The sequence below is a fragment of the Arvicanthis niloticus genome, chromosome 5 (assembly GCF_011762505.2).
Source record: "Arvicanthis niloticus isolate mArvNil1 chromosome 5, mArvNil1.pat.X, whole genome shotgun sequence".
Lineage (NCBI taxonomy): Eukaryota > Metazoa > Chordata > Mammalia > Rodentia > Muridae > Arvicanthis > Arvicanthis niloticus.
In genome coordinates, this window is record NC_047662.1 from 47,098,639 (window position 1) to 47,117,868 (window position 19,230).

Sequence of the window (19,230 nt, forward strand, 5' to 3'; positions counted from 1 at the left end):
AGCTCTCTTGCCTTCATCCTGGCCATGGGTCACTTTATCCCAATGGCAGGTGCCCAGATGACAGGGGCCTGTGAGCCCTGAGCATTCTGTCTGGCTTGCATGAGTTAGCAAGAAGGATATTTTTTAGAGCCCTCATCATTGTGAATGAGCTGTTCATGGTTTTGGTAGCAGGGAAAAAAAAACCAGTCAGAAAATAGATGCATGTTTCTCTTCAGTGCAGTTTCAAAAATCTGACACTGTTAAAAGGCGTGAAAAGCTCTCAGTTGCTCAGAGCTCACATGGCCTTCTCTGGTTATTTCTCTTAGTGAGTAATGGTGGGACAGCAAGCTCTCGCCTGTAACAGAGCCTTTCCCTCTCTGTCCTAGGTTCATCTTGATGTATGCCACAGTGCTCTGTACTCAGTATAACTCTGCTCTTACCACAACAATAGTTGGCTGCATTAAGGTGAGATAAAAGAGCAATTCTGTTTCTTTTTGGTATCATTTTTAAAAATCATTCCTCTAAATTAAAAATCTGGGGCCAGTGAGAAGGCTTAGCTGGTAAACATGCTTGCTGCCCAGGCTGATGACATGAGTTCTCTAGAACTCACATATTAGAAGGTGAGAATTGACTCTTAGAATTTGTCCTCTGACTCATTTACATACCGTGGGATGAGTACCTCCCAAAATAAATAAATAAAAACTGTTAAGAAAAATCCCTTAGTTAAAATGTGGCTATGGACACAAGATTGCCCAGCAGGTACACAGCACTTGCTGTGTAAGCCTGACTACCTGGGTTTGATTCTTAGCATTCATGTAAAAGTAGGAGCAAACTGACTCCACAAAATTGTCCTCTGATTGCACATGTGCCCCTCCCTGACATATTTACCCCAATATTAATAAAATAATAACATTTTAAAAAGTCTGTCAGTAGCCTAAGTCTCAGCCTTATTTCTACTTGCTGGCTTAGTAGCTTGACATATAGTGGTAATTTCTAAATCACTTTGTAAGAAGGGCATAGGCTCTACTTGAAGGTATCTTAGCTCTGGGGAATGTGGGAAAAGTTAAATACATCAGTTACTGTAGAGGAAGAACTTCCGAATTCTTGCCATGCTGGTCATTGTAGCCCTTGTGGGTAAGATTATTGTTTGCTTTCCTCTTTTGGAAGCTTGTGTAGCACCTTCTGGCACTATGAAAGCTAGCTCTCAGTGGTAAGACTTTCAAGTTGGAGTCAGCTCAGATCCTCCAAGTCCTGTATCCAAACTGCATTATGTCATCAATAGGGACTACCTATTGTAGTGATTTGTAAAATTTTGTGTGTGTGTCCATGTGCTTGTGTCTGTGTGCACAAACACTCGTGTGTGCCTGTGTGTGTATACCACAAGGCACTCATGTAGGTCAGAGGAAAACTTTTGGAAGGTCAGTTCTCTCTTCTGACTTGGGTTCTTAGCCATAAGTTGGGCTTAGGTCCTAAGTTACCTGCTGAGCGATTTTGCTGATCCAGTAGAAGTGATTTTTAAGTTACTTTGAAATGACTTCTTATGTGTTTTATTTTGTTTTGTTTTGTTGAGATAAGGTCTCTCAATGTAGTCCTGTCTGTTCTGAAGCCTAGCTATGCAAACAGACTGGCTTCAAACTCACAGAGATCCTTCTGCCTCTCTCTCCTGAGTGTTGGGATCAAAGGTGTGCAGCACTACACCTGACCCTAATTCTTGTGTTTTTTTTAAGATATCAAGGAAGAGTCCTCAAAAGACATTGTATGTTGGTCAACTCTCCATCTTCCTTTTTCATATTTTTTTTTGAGGGGAGTTGTTCAAAGCAGGGTTTCTCTATGTAGCCCTGTCTATCCTGAAACTCATTTTATAGAATAGGCTGGCTTCAAACTCACAGAGATCCACCCACCTCTGCCTCCTGAATACTGGAATTAAACGTGTGAACCACTGTTACCTGGCCTTCCTTTAAATTTTTAAAGGAAAATACTTGTTCTTTACTCTTCCCTCACAAGTCAACAGTTATCCCAGTGGGAGAAAAAAAAAATCAGGTTTAGCACACTAGGAGGCAGAACAAGTTGATGATGTATTCTTCATGTAGATGAGTGTTTGTCCTTTAGAGAAACAGATGAGGAAAGTTCATGTTCGAGATCCCTTATTCCTGCTCTTCCCCTTGCTACATGCAGATGGTAGACCTTTGTTGGTACTGTGTGCTTATTTATTTTGTACTTGAATCTCATGAGTATTCTTACATGTACATTTCAAAAGCTCACTTATATAACAGTATGTCACCATTTTTCTTTTTAGAATATATTAATAACTTATATTGGAATGGTCTTTGGTGGAGATTATATTTTCACATGGACAAATTTTATTGGCTTAAATATCAGGTAAGTAAAAATACTGAATTAAATATAACTATACGGACAAGTGGGGTTTAGATACTCAAAGAGTGGTACAGCACAGCATCAGGCTAATCATGTGGTTATAAATCTGTTGACATAGATACAATACATTTAGGGAGTGCCTACAATTTATTAAATATATCTTAATGTCTCTAGCTAATGTTTTATAAGAAACGGAAGGCAATGGTTCCATATTCAGTGCCTATGATTTGAGGTTTACTCCCTCTCCCATGTGCCAAAGAATACTCATTGGCTTATTAAACTTGATGACAGGTGATGCTCTCAAGAAGTTTAGGGATAAAAGCCCTAAACTTTGTAAGTATTGTAAGTATCTGACTGTTAGATATGTCACTGCCTTTTAAAAAATATTAATTTTGTGTGGCTGGGGAGATGGCTCAGCAGTCAAGAGCACTGGCTGCTCTTTTATAGAACCCAGGTTCAATTTCCAGCACCCACATGGTAGCTCACAGCATCTGTAATTCCACTTCCAGGGGATCTGATGTCCTTGTTTGGATTCCACAGATACCAGACATACATGGGTAGTAGACATAGGCACAACATTCATACACATAAAATAATAAACAGTGTTTGGAAAATGATTGTTATTTAACAATTTCTTATAAGTATATAATGTATGCTGACTTATCTGTCCTAACTTCCTGCTTTAATAACCCCAGTGCTATCAACTCTCCCACTACTGCCATTCCTCTTCCAAGATCATGACTTTGTGTTTGTTTTATGACTTTTTAATTTACCCAGTGCCATCTCTGTGACCATTGGGTTGGAACTATCCATAGTGGATCCCTGGATAGCCCAGTGTAGTAGAACCCTGGATAGCCCAGTGTAGTAGAACCCTGGATAGCCCAGTGCAGTGGAGCCCTGGATAGCCCAGTGCAGTGGAGCCCTGGATAGCCCAGTGTAGTGGAGCCCTGGATAGCCCAGTGTAGTGGAGCCCTGGATAGCCCGGTGTAGTGGAGCCCTGGATAACCTACTCTCCTTGTGGGTTGTCAATGGGCACACAAGTGAAGGCAGTGGTTCCTCCCTCCCCAGATCTATCAGTAGCAAATAGTTAAGCAGCAAAGGGTGGAACCTCCTGAGTTCCATCCATCCCTGACTGTTGTCAGGCCCATTCTTGTCTAGATCCAGTGCAGGTGTGCATAGCTGCCTGTGAGTTCATGAGTGCCATGGCTGTGTCTTGTCCAGGAGAGATGACATTTCACAACCTTTTACCTCCCAGCCCTTTCATTCTTTTATCCTGTTTTTCTTCAGTGTCCCCGAACCTTAGAGAGGATAAGAGAAATATCTCCTTTAGAGCCTGGCACTCATCACTCACTTACTCCCATCATGTTTTACAGACTCCAGTCTCTGTGTCTTCACTATTGCTCACTGGAAAGAGAGGCTTTTCTGATTAAGGCGTAATGTTTATCCATGACTGTAAACAAATATTTAGAAGGCAGCTTGATGCTGTGTTCATCTGTTAAGCAACAGTATTGTGTATCCTCCTCCCCAGTGATATTTGTTTGCTATAAGTTTTTAACAATATTTACAATACCAACATGCATTCCCTCCTGTAGTGGGTTCAAATCCAACCAGGGAGGGCAGTTAATTGCCTCTATTCTAACAGTAATGCCACTATTGTACAAGTGGGCATGCCTCTCTTGGCAGGCTGGTCTAGTAGATTATAAGACTCACAACTCGATAAAAACACTGATGCCTTTTGTCCCCCAATAGCGTGCATTTAGTACTTTGAAGGACTATGGAAGCTAACCATCAAAGAGGAAACTTCCTGCTCAGTTCCTGCTAGATTTGTCAGTATCTTGCATCCAGGTGGTCTGGTATCTTCATCAATAGATCTTTTTGTTTAGTTCTGATGTGCAGCTAAGAGGAATGGCAAGGGCTTGTATGGCTTTGGAGGGGCCTTTGGGGTGTCTGTGTCCAATTGTTTCTAAAGAAGTATCCTGTATCTGACACTAGGGTTTTTGTTAATAACTCTTGGCTTCTGGGAGCAGCTTTTCCAGTCATGCACAGAAATCTCTTTTGAGATGCTTTTTCTCTTAATAAGTTCATTTGGAAATTTGGCTACAAGCTTGTAAGTTTCGATATAGCTTTTTTTTATACACCCTAACCCTCCTTCTCACCCCTTCCTGTTTAAGCATGTCTCTACTCAGTATTCCTGCTCTGTGCTTTTTTGTTAACCTGTTTTCTACCCATGCACTTAAGGCCTCTCCCCCCAATGGCTTCTTTCTATGGATACTCCAAGTAGAACACACAGAATTAGAGATTCAAACCTAGAATCCACATGTGAGGAAGTGTGTGCTTCATTTTCTGTGTCCGGTTGCTTCACTTACTATATTTTTTCCAGTTTCATCCATTTAACTACATATTTCATAACTTCATTCTTCTTTACAGCAGAGTATGACTCCATTGTATATACATATCACATCCATTATTCATCAGCTGAGAGATATGTAAGCTGATTCCAGGTCCAAGCCATGGTGAATAGAGTGGCAGTACACTTGGATGAGACATGTCTCCATAGTAACATGTGAGCCCTTTGAGTGTGCCCAGGCTCAGCGGAGTCATAGGTGGATCTAGCTGTAGCTCTTGCAGGACTGCACACACTGATTTCCATAGTGGCTGCATCAGCTTGCTCCCTACCAACATCTCCGCCTTTCTTTCAAGTTTGTTTGCCACCATCAGTGAAGGGTTGATTGACATTGTATGAAAGACTTCTTTTAGTTCTAGGCTTTGAATTTTGTGGTTTAAATATTACTTATATGCCTATAAGTTATCCAATTTATTTTTGGGACAGACCTCTGTCCTGGAGTTAGTCTTGTTTCTTTAGTAGCCTACTTGCCACTGCCAGCTGACTTTTCCCACATGCAGCCCCTTTAATTTCCTCCTTGTCAACTCTGTCAACTCTGCTACAGTCCTGGGCCATGTTAATTGCTGGAAATTCTTCCCTTCTAGGTGAAAAACCAGTCTCCGTTGTGTGTAGGAATTACTTTAGAATTTATTTTTACTTGTATGTGTATGTGCCTGCATCTGCATGTCATCCTGGTACCCAAGGAGGCCCAAAGAGTCAGTTCTTTCCTTTCCTTGGGTCCGCCTTTCCTTGAGTCTGGGGGCTAGCCCTTAGACTGGCCAAATCATCTCATCAGCCCCTCTTCTTTTTAATTAGCAGCTAATGACATAACTTTCTTAACCTTTCACTTCAAGTATAAAAAATTGACAATATTTATTTGCTTTATGAATAAATACAGAGATTAATAATAGTAGTGAATTAATAATCCTCCATTGGTTTTCTCCTAATGTTTATTGGCCATCTACTTGGGGTGGCGTTGGCAGGAGGAATTGGTGGATTTGTTGTCTTAGTCACTGTTCTGTTGCTGTGGGGAGACACCACTCAATTGTGGACATGTTTACAGTTTCACAGATTTAATCCATTGGTCATCATGGCAGGGCACTTGGCTGCATGCAGGCAGGTATGGTGCTGGAGAAGTAGTGTAGAGCTTTACGTCCTGATCCACAGACAGAGAGAGACACACAGACAGACAGACAGACAGACAGGGCCTGTCATGGACTTTTGAAACCTCAAAGTCCACAACACATCTCCTCCAACAAGGACACATCTACTCTAACAAGAGCACACCTCCTAATCCTTTCCAGCAGTCCACCCCCAGTTAGGAACCAAGCATTCTAGGATATGAACCTACTGGGGCCATTTTCTCAAATGAAAGAGTGTGGTACCTGGAGATTGCCTCTTGACGGGTGTAGAGTGGTGTGCTCTATTTGGATGAGAGTGGATGCTGGCTTTTGTTTGTCTTTGAGTGAGTTGCTGTTGCGTCTGAGTTCGCATTTTCTTATGTGGGATGAAATTAACTTACTGTTGAGTTAGAATGACAGAGCCCAGTAGGATTTAAATCCAGGCAATCCAACTCCTGTTCAAATGTCATTTTCATTACAGCTTTTGGCAAGGAAAGTATATTGTTTAGTTTCTTCACTTTTTCTTAAAAAAATGAAATTGTCTTTATTTTTAGGGCTGCTTTATGGTTGCTGTTCTCTTTGACTAGTCAGCATGCAAAGATGAAGTTGTCATTATTAACTTTTTTAATGCAAAAGCTAAGCTACGGAACTATTGAATAGATTTTGCTTGTTTGGAAATGATTTCAGTTAGTTCTTTACAGACTGCACTTTAAAGGAAACCACCAAGTGAACTATATTCTTGAAGAATATATGATTAAGCCTGAACAAATCTGGTCCCCTGTACTCTGCCTCCATCCATTGTTGTATTAAGAAAAGCTTAGCTGGGCTGTGGTGGCACATGCCTTTAATCCCAGTACTGGAGGCAAAGGCAGGTGGAGCTCTGTGACTTTGAGGATAGTGTGGTCTACAGAGAGAGTTTCAGGACAGCCAGGGATACACAGACCCTGTTTTCAAAAACCAAAAACTAAAGAGAGGAGGAAGAGGAAGAAGATGAGGAGGAAGAGGCGGAGGAGGAGGGGGAACTTGAGAGCCAGGCATGATAGCTCACATTTGTAATCTTAACAGTTGAGGGGATGGAGGCAGGAGGAACAAGAGTTCAAGACCATCCTCAGCTACATAGCCAGTTGCTAGCAGCCTTGGCCACATGGCTATCTCAAATACAAAACCCAGAGGAAAAGTAGAGTGTCCCCTTCCATGGCCTGGTTCAAGTGCAGGGAACATGGGGTATGCTTAGTAGCTTTTCAGGTGCCACTGAGCTTGCATTCTGTGGTTTAAAGAGGAGTTCATGCTTTCATTGGAGCACAATGAAGAGCCTGTCTGCATCTCCCATAAGTGCTTTTTGTCCAGAGTCCAATTCCTCAGTGGTCAGCAAAGGGTTCCCTCCCCCATAAAGAAGTATCGTGTAGGGTGGAGAATGAGCAGTGAAGACAGAACGTGGTCCTGTGCGTCAGAGTCTGGGTTCTGGCCATGGCCCAGGCCTGAAGAATAGTGATGCCATAGTCTCATGGCCACCCAGGATAGGATTAGCATGTGATTAAACAGTTAAGTACAATAATTGACTCTTTCCAGTGTATAGTACTGTGAGTTTTGACAAGAGTATTTAATCTCTGTCACTCTTTTGTATGTGGTTGCTTCTATTTCTGTCAGATCCTGACAGAGGTTGTTCTGTTCACAGAGCTGCCAGAATGTCATATGGATAGTGTGTGTTGTATTTCACTCTGAGCCTGGCTCTTTCCCATGCTTTTCAGCTGTTTTTGCATGTATTGGTGCTTCAAACACTTCTATTGTTGAACACACCACTGGGTGGATATGTTTCATCTCTCACCATTTGAAAGCAGTTGGGCCATATCCAACTTAAAGCTACTATGCTCTTACGTACTTTCTGCCATAAATATTTGCTTAGAAGTTTGGTCTCAGTGGCACTTGGGTAAATACTTAGATTTTTCTGGGTTGTATAGTAGCATGTTTAACTTAAGTGCTGGAGTGTACATACAGGAGGCCCTGGAGTTGCGGGGGGGTGATAAGGGAGGGAAGAAATTGCATCCTATTTTATTTTTCCTTCTAAAATGTTGGGACTGCTTTACATAGCTGTGTGGAGTTCTGGTGCCCTGTGTCCTGGCCTTAAGAGCTGCCTGTCTTGCTTTGATTTGAGCCCCTCTCCAGTTCTCTCATGCAGACTTACTGTGATCTCCTTTCTCCCCGGGTTAGCGATATGAGTATCTTTTCAGTGCTGACAGGCCTTTAGCATACTTGTTTCGTTTAGCTTTGATTTTTTTGTTTTGCTTTGTTTTTCGAGACAGGGTTTCTCTGTGTGTAATCCTGGCTGCCCTAGAACCCACTCTGTAGACCAGGCTGGCCTCAACTCACAGAGATCCATCTGCTTCTGCCTTCTGAGTGCTGGGATTAAAGGTGTGCGCCACCACCACCCCGCTGCTTCTTTAGTGAAGTTGCAGGTCAGGTTTTGTCCATTTGAAAAATTTCATCATTTCTTCTCATGCTTTTAGAGTTCTGAAAACACAGCATATTCAAATTTGGGGCTTTACTTTTTATTAAGAGTATGTTTTGACTGATCCAAGTCCAGGAAGGTTTTTCTCTTGCATTACAGATGGTTTTGTTTCAGGCTTCATAATCGCTCATAAAGCTTGTTTTGCATTTATTTTTATTTATAATAAAGTCTGGATTAAGTTACTTTTTAATTTTTTGTGTTAATAAACATAATTAATTGCTTCCATGTTGTTAATTAAAAATAAAGTCCTTTCTATCATATCATATAAAATAACAGTATTTTATAGGTGGGTTGTTGGGGGGGGGGTTCTTCTTTATATCAGCTCTATAAGAGAGGCAGATTAAGAGCTAGAGAAAGGGACCTGAGTGGACATGGAACATAGGTAATGAGCCTGTTTCTCTATGGCAGGCATTCTGCTCTACTACAGTAGGTCTCCTCATAGAAGTGGGGTCTATAGTAAGCCAGTGGCATACAAGTGAGTCATGGCTCCAAGACTGTAATCCAGAGGGCTAGATCCCAGAGTCTAAGTGACATGTTCAGTAGATGAGTGAGTCACATGTGTTACCGCTTAGATTACCAGCTTTTGAGGGAAGAAAATCACTTATCTTGATTATGTCAACATACATTGTTTCTAGCCCATAAGGGGCATTCAACCATAGTGATAACAGCAAAACACTGCCAATATTTTCATGCTTGATTGTGCGACTGTGAAAGGAAGCCCTATCCTTTGTAATGGCTCCCGAGAATAGCTCATTTCACAGAGAAGCTAAGGCGCTTTAGCTGCTAAGGCCTGGTTTGCAGTCCATCCTCCATAACCAATGTTTTTAAACCCAGAACTATTTATTTAGTGATCACCAGTGTTCGCTACTTCCATAGCTTTTCATAGTGTGTCTCCTGGTTATGTTAGCCTGAACCCTTTTTTTAAGAGGCAGGGTGCTAATAAAAGTCATTCAGACCAGACTCGAAAGATTCTGGGATGGATGGGATCCAGCTGGAGAATTGCCAGGATATTGTTCTAGTGAACTTTGCCTAGCACTGAAATCTTTCATTTTCTCGTTTGGATCTTTGCTTCTTTTTTTCTAAAACTTTGAGTGAAGTTTCTGTGCCAGGCTGTTTTCCTAAGTAGTTTCCTTATAGATTCTTCTGGTCCAGTCTTCTGAAATTAGAGCCTGAGTTTCCTTTAGTGGCACTTCTCATTTGGAGTAAGAGAAGGACGTACTTATATTCCTTTAGTGGCTGCTGAAGTCACACCTGCCAGGCTGTTTATAGTTAGATAATGAATGGGTTCTCATTAGATTGGCTTGTACTTTTGAATAAGTTGCAGGGAAGCCAGCTAGCTCTTTGGTAATATCTCAGTGGGAAGAGCAAGAGGTGAACTGAAATGTAGCTTAATCCTATGTTCTGTTGCTGCTGCTGCCAACTGCTACCTCCTGTTCACTCTTGGTGACCTTAGCTTCTTATCTTCAAAATGTGGGATTTCACATCCAGTTGTCAGCGTGGCTTGCTTTTGTTCTTCTGTGAAATGGAGGAATCAGCCTAGATTGTGTCCCATGACTAAGGCCACTTTGTAGGAAACTTGGAAATTGGAAGGAGTTTCCCACAGGTTTGCAAAGCTCATAAACTGTGCTCTGCTAGTTCTAGTTCTGCCCATATTTAAATTTTCGTGAAGAGGGAAAAAAGGAAAAAGTGGGGCAGCTATGAGAGAGAAGGTGATAGAGGTGCTTTAGTCCTAAGCAGCAGAGATACTTAAGCAAACACTCTTCCTCAATGTCTTAGAAACCTCTGCAGAGACAGTAGCCCTGCGTGGTAGGAGGAAATGCGCAGCAGGCTTGCCTCCTTTTCTCCTTAATTCTTCTGTTCAAAACCCATAGATGCACACAGAACCTCACCAGAGTTCTGATCTGGAAGCAATATTTGTCTGGCACATTAGTTAACAAAGCTAGTGATAGTCTTGTCAAGGATGTGAGTACCACAAACATCTCAACAGGGTTTGGGAATCTTTTAGGTTTTTTTTTTTTTTTTTTTTTTTTTCTCCTCTTCTAAATTTGTTCCTGGGCAGTCTCCCAAAACTCCTAGGCAGATGGAATGGTTCATACCCTAGCCAGACTTCTGTGACTAATACACTTCTATTTTTGAAGTGTGTGCAAAGACCAGCACTTATTTTAGTATAGGTAGGACACAAACAGATACCTGGGAAGGCGGCAGCTAGCTTCCAGCATTCTGGGCTTCTCGCTCGCCTCTGTCTTACTGCTATTTTGTCTTTGTTCTTTCAGCTCCCTTGGTAGGTTAGGTAGAATCAGCTGTCGAGTCCATTGGCTCCTTAGACTAAAGCATCTGCTTGCTTGGACAAGAGAAGAATTTCCTCTTCAGAAAGATTGATTTATTTATAAACAACCATGTGCTCAGAGCCTGTCTGAGGCAGCTGGGTAGAGCTTCTGTAGGGAGCTAGAAGACTTGTCTTTGTGGAGTTTTCCAGATGCTTGCTCTGCTGGCTGGAGAGAAAGAGTAATGGAGAAAATGAGGAAGGAAAAAGACAGCTAGGAAGGGTTGCAGGCTGCATATCATGTTCGAACTGTGGATCGAGGGAGTGAGCCCCCAGTTGCAAAAATAAGAACATGTGAATGATCTTGATGTGCAAGTGAGTCTGGAATGTTCCAGAGCCAGTAGGCCTACATGGCAGGGGCAAGCAGTGGAAGGACATGCCATTTGGTTAGTTAGAAGAGTAGATTAGGGAGGGCTTTTTGCTTATTATAGAATTGTTTGGGGAGAGGGAAGGATGTTGGTGGAGTCTGAGTGCAGTGACAAGTGACTTGGTTTTAACAGGATCTGTTTGGGCTCCGTGTACGTGCAGAGTGCTTGTGTCACTGGCTGGCATTCCTGTAGAGATTGTTCTGTAGTTCAGGGTGGCACAGAGCAATGACCAGGCATCTTTAGACCTTCTGGTGAAGAACTTGTAGGGCTATTGTTATAAAGTAGCTATCCAGACTGGCCAGCAATTCAGCTGCTTTTCCCAGGGAAGGAACCCTGCCAGGATTTGTTTGGGAAGGTGTCACAGAGGAAATGGTATTTGACAGGCCTTAGCATTTGACTTTTATTCTTGCTGGTTGACTACTTAACCTGTTGAAATTACTTATTAACCTATTGTATAGCTTCAGTGTGTATTTTACCGTATAGTTCTATGGAATTAATTCTGTTCCATGACTCTATATCCTACCCACTGAGTCCACTCCTAGCATGCTGTAAATCTAGAAGACATGGTCTATGTGATCAGAAGTGTCTCAGCCCAGATGCTATCGTTTCAGCAGATTTCCATCTCTTCAGAAGTGGGTGGTATAGTTTCAGGATAGACTGCAGTACTCTAACTAGACCCCTTTGTGAGGAAGTGTGGCTACTGCTGCTGTTTATCCTCTTCCTTCTCCTCTTCCTTCTCTTACTCTTCTTCTTCTTCCTCTTCTTCCTCCTCTTCTTCCCCCTCCTCCTGTTGTTCCTCCTGCTCCTGCTTCCCCTCTCCACATACCCATCTTCATCCACGTCCCTTAACTGTGCTTACAACAGGTTTCTGAATTATTAATACTTGGGTCTGTAAGATTTATATGGAAAAATACTCAAGTTTTTAAAAAAGGTTTGTATAATGGTTGGTTCTTATTTTTGATAGGTATATCATGTCATTGCTGGATATATAGTTCTTATTAGGTGACTCCTGATATCGATGATCAAGACAGGGTAGAAGAACTGAGGGTTCCTTTGGCCATGCTGCAGCACGTTTCCTTTATTCCTTGCTGTGGACTGGATGCTATGTTCCTCCAACATTCATGTTCTAGTTACTACTCCCAAGGTCAGAGTTTTAGGAAGAAAGCTTTGGTGGGAGTAGAGTCTTGAGTTTTGTGTGCCTAGCAAAGAGGAGGAGCCCTTGCTGCCTCCTTTACTCAAGGGACCAATGAGAAGACTCCTGTCACAAACACATTCTACCTTCACTCTGTACTGCCCATCTCCAGAACTGAGGGAATAGATCATTGTTCTTCATATGCCGTCTGTTTCACAGTGTCAAGTGGGTTAAAGGACTTGTGACTCTATCATGCTACCACTACCACATGCTGATGCTTCGTAAGGAAAATAGAACAGAGCTGGCTCCTCTTCCAGACAGGCCCACTGTGTTATAGTGCTCTAACGCTCTCTCACTCACTCCTCTCTCCTTCTCTCCCTCTCCCCACCCCTGCCCCGTGTGGATTAACATAGACTTTATTTTTTTAAAGAATTACTTATTTATTTTATGTATGTGAGTACACTGTCACTGTTTTCAGACACACCAGAAGAGGGTATTGGATCCCATTACAGATGCTTGTGAGCCACCATGTGGTTGCTGGGAGTTGAACTCAGCACTTTTGGAAGAACAGTCAGTGCTCTTAACCATTGAGCCATCTCTCCAGCTCCCATAGACTTTATTTTTATTTTTAATTTTTTAGCAGTGGGATCAAACACAAAGTCTTGCTTTTGCAAGTGCTATGCCAGTGAGTTAAAGACCCAGCCTGTGGTTATATTCCCAGTGCACAAACACTCGCTTACTCTTCCAGACAAGCCAAGCTGAGACTTTGTGCTACGTGTACTCAACCAAGCTGACAGCACTGCTCAGCTCAGAGCTGGGCTCTAGCAGCAGCGTCCAGGAAGGATTTAGGTTGGCTGGCATCCAAGCTTGCCACTGCAACTTAAGGGCTCCGTCACCAGGCCTGCCATTCTGCTCACAGGGCGCAGCTGTGTGTTAGCTCATGCTATGACCCCCAGAATCATGTGTGCCAAATCAGCATGTATTTCAGCCCTTATCCCGAATCCCTCAGGGCTTTTTGCACCCTTTGGGGGAAAGCCAACATTGCTAAGGAACCAGCTTTCCCCACCTTTCTAGTCTTAAAGGGGCAGACTGTGTTTTTTTTATTTGGGAATCTGAATTTTTCTTTTTTAAATCGAGTTTTGCCTCATGTTGGGAGCAAATGTGTTGTAGAAAAATTTCATTCCAATCCTGGGTTTCTACCCCACCTTTGACAATTCAGTTCCTGGATAGAAGATACACACGGCCTTTATATTTATTATTAGCCTTTATTAGCACTAGTGGTGGGCAGATATCTACTCTCTGTGCTGTTAAAATCTATATCCTATTGATAACTCCAAGTTATTACACTGTTTCAACTGAGCTGCTCTTAACTCCAATCGGCCTGTTCTCATGGCCATGCCTTCTTGACTCCTAACCCATGGCATCTTTTTCCTCTCTCCAGCTTCTTCTCTCTCCTCATGGTTCTTCTCAGACCCCGAGCCTGGGAACCCAAGACACCACCTTTGCCTCTTCTGCCCAGCTATTTGCTGTTGGCATCTTTATTCACCAATCATGGATAATGTGGGGGGCGTGTTACATGGGGTCACCTGGGTCTACTTGTGTTCTCTGGGAGCAACCAGTATTTAGCATAGCAAACCACCAGATCGTAACAGACAAGCCTAGATGCATGGTAGCATTTGTATTCGTATACAGAATGATGCTTCAGAAAGATTAGTTAATTTCCCTGGGGTTTTAGAGCTATTGGTATATTCAGATTTTGGACAAAGACTCAACTCTGGTTTGGAATTGTTTCATTACTCCAGGATAGAATAGGGTCTAGGGACATGCACAAGCCCTGCCATGCTTTAAGCCTGCACTTCCAAGTGTTCTCATCCAGGCGAAAGGGGCTCAGTGATAAAAGAAGTGAGACTATTGGTTTTAGGTCTTCATAGGGAATGTGACTAGGAGAAAATGGAATGAAAGAAAAGGGGGCAGCCTTTCCCCTTTGTTTTGGTTGGAGTGAGTTGGGAATTGACTATCATAGAGAGATGTTCATGTGGTCCTCTGGGATATTTTAGCTTTAGGCACAAAAGCTATAAAGTCCTAGCCAAGCTATGAGGGTCTCATCTGTCAGAATGAACACACTGGAATGCAGAAGCTGTTTCCAGGATTCAACAGCAGGATGGAAGGTCTGCCAGATGCAGTGACGGGAGCAGCAAGAGGCCCTGGCTAGGAATTGGTGCTGGAGAGTGGTAAAACAGTTTCCCATTACCCCAGAGTGCAAGCTCGTGTGCAGGGGACCCTGTGGTGGTGAAAGAGTAAGGCTTGTGCTGATGAGTACAGTGAAGCCCAGGGAGCTGCAGTGCAAGTACAGTGGGAGGAGATAGACTGGCCTGACATCCAATGCTGAGTGAGCTTCTTACAGCCTGAGGATTCTGTTTCCTCTTCTGTACCATGGGCACCGTGCAGGGATGGAGCACCTTGGAGGAATATCAGAATGGCAGGAGATGAATGAAAGTGTAAACATACCAGTGCTGCACCTCAGCCAGGGGTCTGTGGGAATCCTGCCAGGGAAGATAGACCAGTGCAAGCTCTGTGTAGTGTGGATAGAGGGCTCAGAGACTGGGCAGTGGTATACTAGCTCCTAATATATACGAGTATTTCTTCTTCACAGGATCCTGAGGTGGCAGTTCTTACCCTTCTGCAGCTGACCTGGAACTGGGACATCAAAGCCCAGGAGAAACCACAAAGGGTTTTAATGAGCAACATGTTGAGGAGTCTTGTAGTCAGGCCAAAGATGGGGGCCAGATCCAAGGCAAGAACAGTTTAAGGGGCAGGTCCAGCCCAGGCAGTGAGCTGGCTGGTGACCCAGTGGAGTGAGTACTGGTGGTCTCTCTCAGTGAGGTGTCAGACAGGGATGCTATCTGTGAACCCAGCTTCCTATGTAGTTTTAAAGGCAGAAAGGTGTGAAGTCCTCCCAGAGAATGAAGGGGATCCTTGTCTTCATGAGTGCAGGCTAGAGTGGCATACATGAGCAGGTGAAGCATGCCAACAGCCAAAAATTCAGGGGAGCGTTCTTCCCTGAGCTCACTTCTAACTAGAAAGGAACCACGTGGCATCTTAGCAGTCAGGTATAACCACAGTCAGTGTTCTTGGTGTGTCTTCCAGACTTTTCTCTCTTCTGATTTAAATTGAAATACACATTCATGTTTACTTAATTCATATAGAGATGACCAATATTTAATACTTTGTGTAATTTTGTCATTTAAGATGCCATTGCCTATTTTACTCATTAGCAATCTAATGGATGTATAGTATCCCATTCTGAGAGTACATATGTAATAAATATATATATAATATATATATATATATATATATATATATATATATATATATGTATATATATGTATAATAATTTCCCAATGCAAGATGCCTAACTTTTACCAGACTTTCTCTGATACAAGTGTAAGGACCCATTCCTTCTTTCACTTTGCCCCTCCCTCATGATGGCTTTCTGTTTTGCAGTATTGCTGGAAGCCTGGTGTACTCTTATATCACTTTCACAGAAGAGCAGCTGAGCAAACAGTCAGAGGCCAGTAACAAGCTGGACACTAAGGGGAAAGGAGCAGTATGACCTCCACAGACTCTGAAGACACTGAAACATACTAATTGCGGGGAGTTAATACTCCTTTGCAATTGTACAACCCTAGGATTGATTGCTGCCTTTGAAAATTTATTGACTGTATGTTAACTATGTTTGAATTAATTTATATCAGACTGGAAAATGTACTGGGTGGGTTTTAATTTATTTTTCTTTTCTGACAGTGAAGCATCAGTGTTTTGAAATCTTTTTACTCTGTAGCTTGCATCCGGGTGGCCCTGCCAATATATACAATGTCTTCCAGCTAGAGCTGCCTTCTAGTGGGCTGTGTCTGGAGACCATTTAGCTGGAAATGCAACTGAGGATCTGAAATTTCTTCTCCTTTTCCTCCTCCTCCTCCTCTTCTTCCTTTCTTCTTTTTCTTCTTCCTCTTCTCCTCCTTTCTCCTTCTCCTCTTCTATTTTTTCTTCCTTCCTCCTTCCTCCACCTTTTTTATTGCACTATCTTCATAGAATCATCACATTTGCCAAAGGTGACAGCTTTGGCACTAAAAGCCCTGAGATGCTCTGACTTTGCTTTCCTAGACTGTGGGGGGAGCAGAGCATGCCTTGGAATGTCTGATTCCTCTTTGTTCAGTTGGAGACAAGCAAGGGTTAGAGGAAGCCAGCCACTTACTCACTCATTCAACTATAGTGCATTGAGAGTCCCTCTCAGGCTTTGTGCTGAGTGCTGGGATGCAGAGATACATTGGTAATGGTCCTGCCCTAGACTGAATGTAAGATGGAGAACTTGGTTCTCTGTCCAACTGGACAACTCTGGGACGGTGCACTGGTTACTTCAGGTCTCTGGAACTGCAGGTCTACGAGATTAGAATCACCTGCCCTGCCTACTCCACAGCCATGAGTCCAGAGCACACAAGAAATTGAAGAGCTATCTATGTTCTGTACATCACACAGTAGTGGCTCCGCCTGACCCTTCTCTTAAAGGCACAGTCAAGGCGACTACCATCCCCCTCCCCATGCCTTCATCAAGTAGTTGTAGTTGCTACTCTTTGCATTCCTGTTTGCAGGTCCTCATATCCAGTCAAGGACCTACATTTCTGAACTGATTGGTGTGAGGGGTGAGCTAGATGGGTGTCTTTGCATTGTTGGGACTTGATTTTTGTCTTGACATGATCTAAGTCGCTCTCCCTGAATTGACAGGAGGTCCGCTCTCACTGCACATACATCTACCTGATGAGCATCTCAGAATGGATGGACCTTCTCTTCTTCCCTCACTCTGAGAGAGCTTATGTGAGTGGACATTGTCTGAACTGCTTCAGGGAGGAGTGTTTGCCAGAGCTGGGTGACATGGCTATGAGGCATCACTGGCTTTGGAGGGGCTTCCTTGGGCCAACATGACTGCTAGGGAAGGGGCTTGCTTCTGCTTCCATGGTAGGCAGCTGACTGCAGGCCTTTAGTTCAGATTTTTGTGTCTCAGTGGGGAATAGGAAAGTTTTGATTTTTTTCCCCCCCTCTACTTGAAATTTTTCATCTGTAGGCTCCATCTTGCATATAAACTTTGTAAGAAAGACATTTGCAGGTTTTCTGTAATCTTGTGTCAGAAATACATACTGGAGGTTCTGGTCAGTAGTGCAGAGGCAGGGTCTCCATGGTCACGGGGCCAATGAGGGCTTTAGGTCTGGCCTTTGCTTTCCTTACTGGGGCTCATAGTGAGTGAAGATGTAATGACCAGCACATTTCATTGTTAATCACATGAACAAATACTGGGCCTGGAACTCCCAAGTATATTATTCAGCTAGAGTCTGGCCTTAGTTGAAAGGAAACAAATGAAAGAAGTCATCGATTTGTAAGTAATACATGCCTGCACTGATTTTAGGCCCACCCCCAGAGAACAGGGTTTCCATTCAGAGGTCATGGTCCTCCTATTTCCTTCTAGCTCAGATGAGCTGCACAGCTCTTAGAACTGCCTCCCGAGTCCTTCTCTGACATTGATGCTCTTTCTTCCCAAGTCTGTACAATGCTGGTTTCTCCCACAAACAGGCTATAGTGGAATTTTCCTTCCCTGGGGAAAAATACTGAGAATGAGCACAGTGCCCAGTGCATATGGCGCCCAGTGCATATGGCACACAGCAGACACAGGTCTGCCATCCTTCCTTCAGTGCCAGCAGCATACGGCAACATGTTTTCCAAGACACATGAACCTGTGCTCCTTGCCTCCAGATGCTTAGGCAAGAGTCTCTGTCCCCTATTTGTTTTGAAAATACAAAACAAAAATACTCTCTGTATAACTATAGCCACTGTGATTCTGCTTTTTAAAAAGAGAATTATTTTCATATTATGATGGCAAATATGAAAAAGGGACATCTGTTTTCTGTCTCAGTTGGGAGTCAGTTGCATTTCAGCATGGTAGTTCTGTGACGACTCAACTGTCACCCTGAGGTAGCTCCCAGGCCTTCCTCCCTCACCTCAGAGCAAAACACACTGGACTCAGCCTCTCGGTAGACTTTGACATCATCAATTTTCTAGGCCTGCCTTCTGCTCCCACTGTTCACAGTTCACCTTGTGGGATGAGGAGAATCTATCTCTAGGGTTTTGTTTTTTAACCTTTATTTTGAAAATATTTTTTAAAAAGAAATCTACTGGTTAGATTTTATCGTCTCACAGAAATGTTTTTAGAGATTATTTTGTTCACAGATGTTTCCTTTGTCATTGCCTACAGGTGTTCACCTCTCACAGTGTCTTTTCAATATAGATTCTATTTACCAATTTACTTAGTGTTTTTAAGAGGTACTGAGCATTGAGATATGTAAATCAGGTGACATAACATGGAAAATCATGTGCCTAACTATTTTTTTAATGATGTCAAATAAATACTTTTTCTGGAAAATGTGTATTAGCATTCCTTCCTCCTGTGTCGTGGACATTGAAAGATAGGGATCTGCTCACTTAAGAAGGTGACGTGCAGGTGCCTGCCATCCAGCAGTGGGGACACGACTCAGTATTAATGCTTTGCAAACCTGCCAGGTGTCAGCAAAAATTTAGAGTTAACTACAAATCTCTAAGTCTGAAATCCACAGGGCTCTGAGAATCAGTTTTTATTCTCATTTTTTTGAGTTGCCAAACTCATTTGGCAACAAAATCTAGCCTGAAATTTGTTAACTACGGGAAAATTTTAATGTGGACCTAAGTGTTTTGTCTATGGATTCTGTTTTTACAAATGTGACCTCAGTATTTTGAAAATATATCTTCTTCCTGTCTGAAATGCTGGCTGGAGGATTCTAGGTAAGATTATAAAGCTGTCCTTATCCAGTGCTCTCTAGGGACAAGAGAATTCCTTTATGATGGCATGTGTGCTCACAGCCCTGTGACATCAGTTCCTGTATATACCACCCTTCTTGTACTTGGAGTCAGCTTAGGGGTTCTGCATATCACAAGATTATCCAAGTGTCCAGATCAAGAG

At 42.8% G+C, this 19,230-nt stretch overlaps 1 protein-coding gene across 1 annotated transcript in view; it reads left to right on the top strand.

The window, feature by feature from the left end:
* Slc35d1 (solute carrier family 35 member D1) overlaps positions 1-18,657 on the top strand; it is a 48,303-nt gene extending 29,646 nt beyond the window's left edge. Inside the window, exons 10-12 of the mRNA XM_034503687.2 lie at positions 366-444; positions 2,276-2,358; positions 15,693-18,657. Coding sequence (XP_034359578.1) covers positions 366-444; positions 2,276-2,358; positions 15,693-15,801 — 271 coding nt within the window. The 3' untranslated portion in view covers positions 15,802-18,657. The remainder of the gene's footprint in view (positions 1-365; positions 445-2,275; positions 2,359-15,692) is intronic.
* Positions 18,658-19,230: the final 573 nt, after the last annotated feature.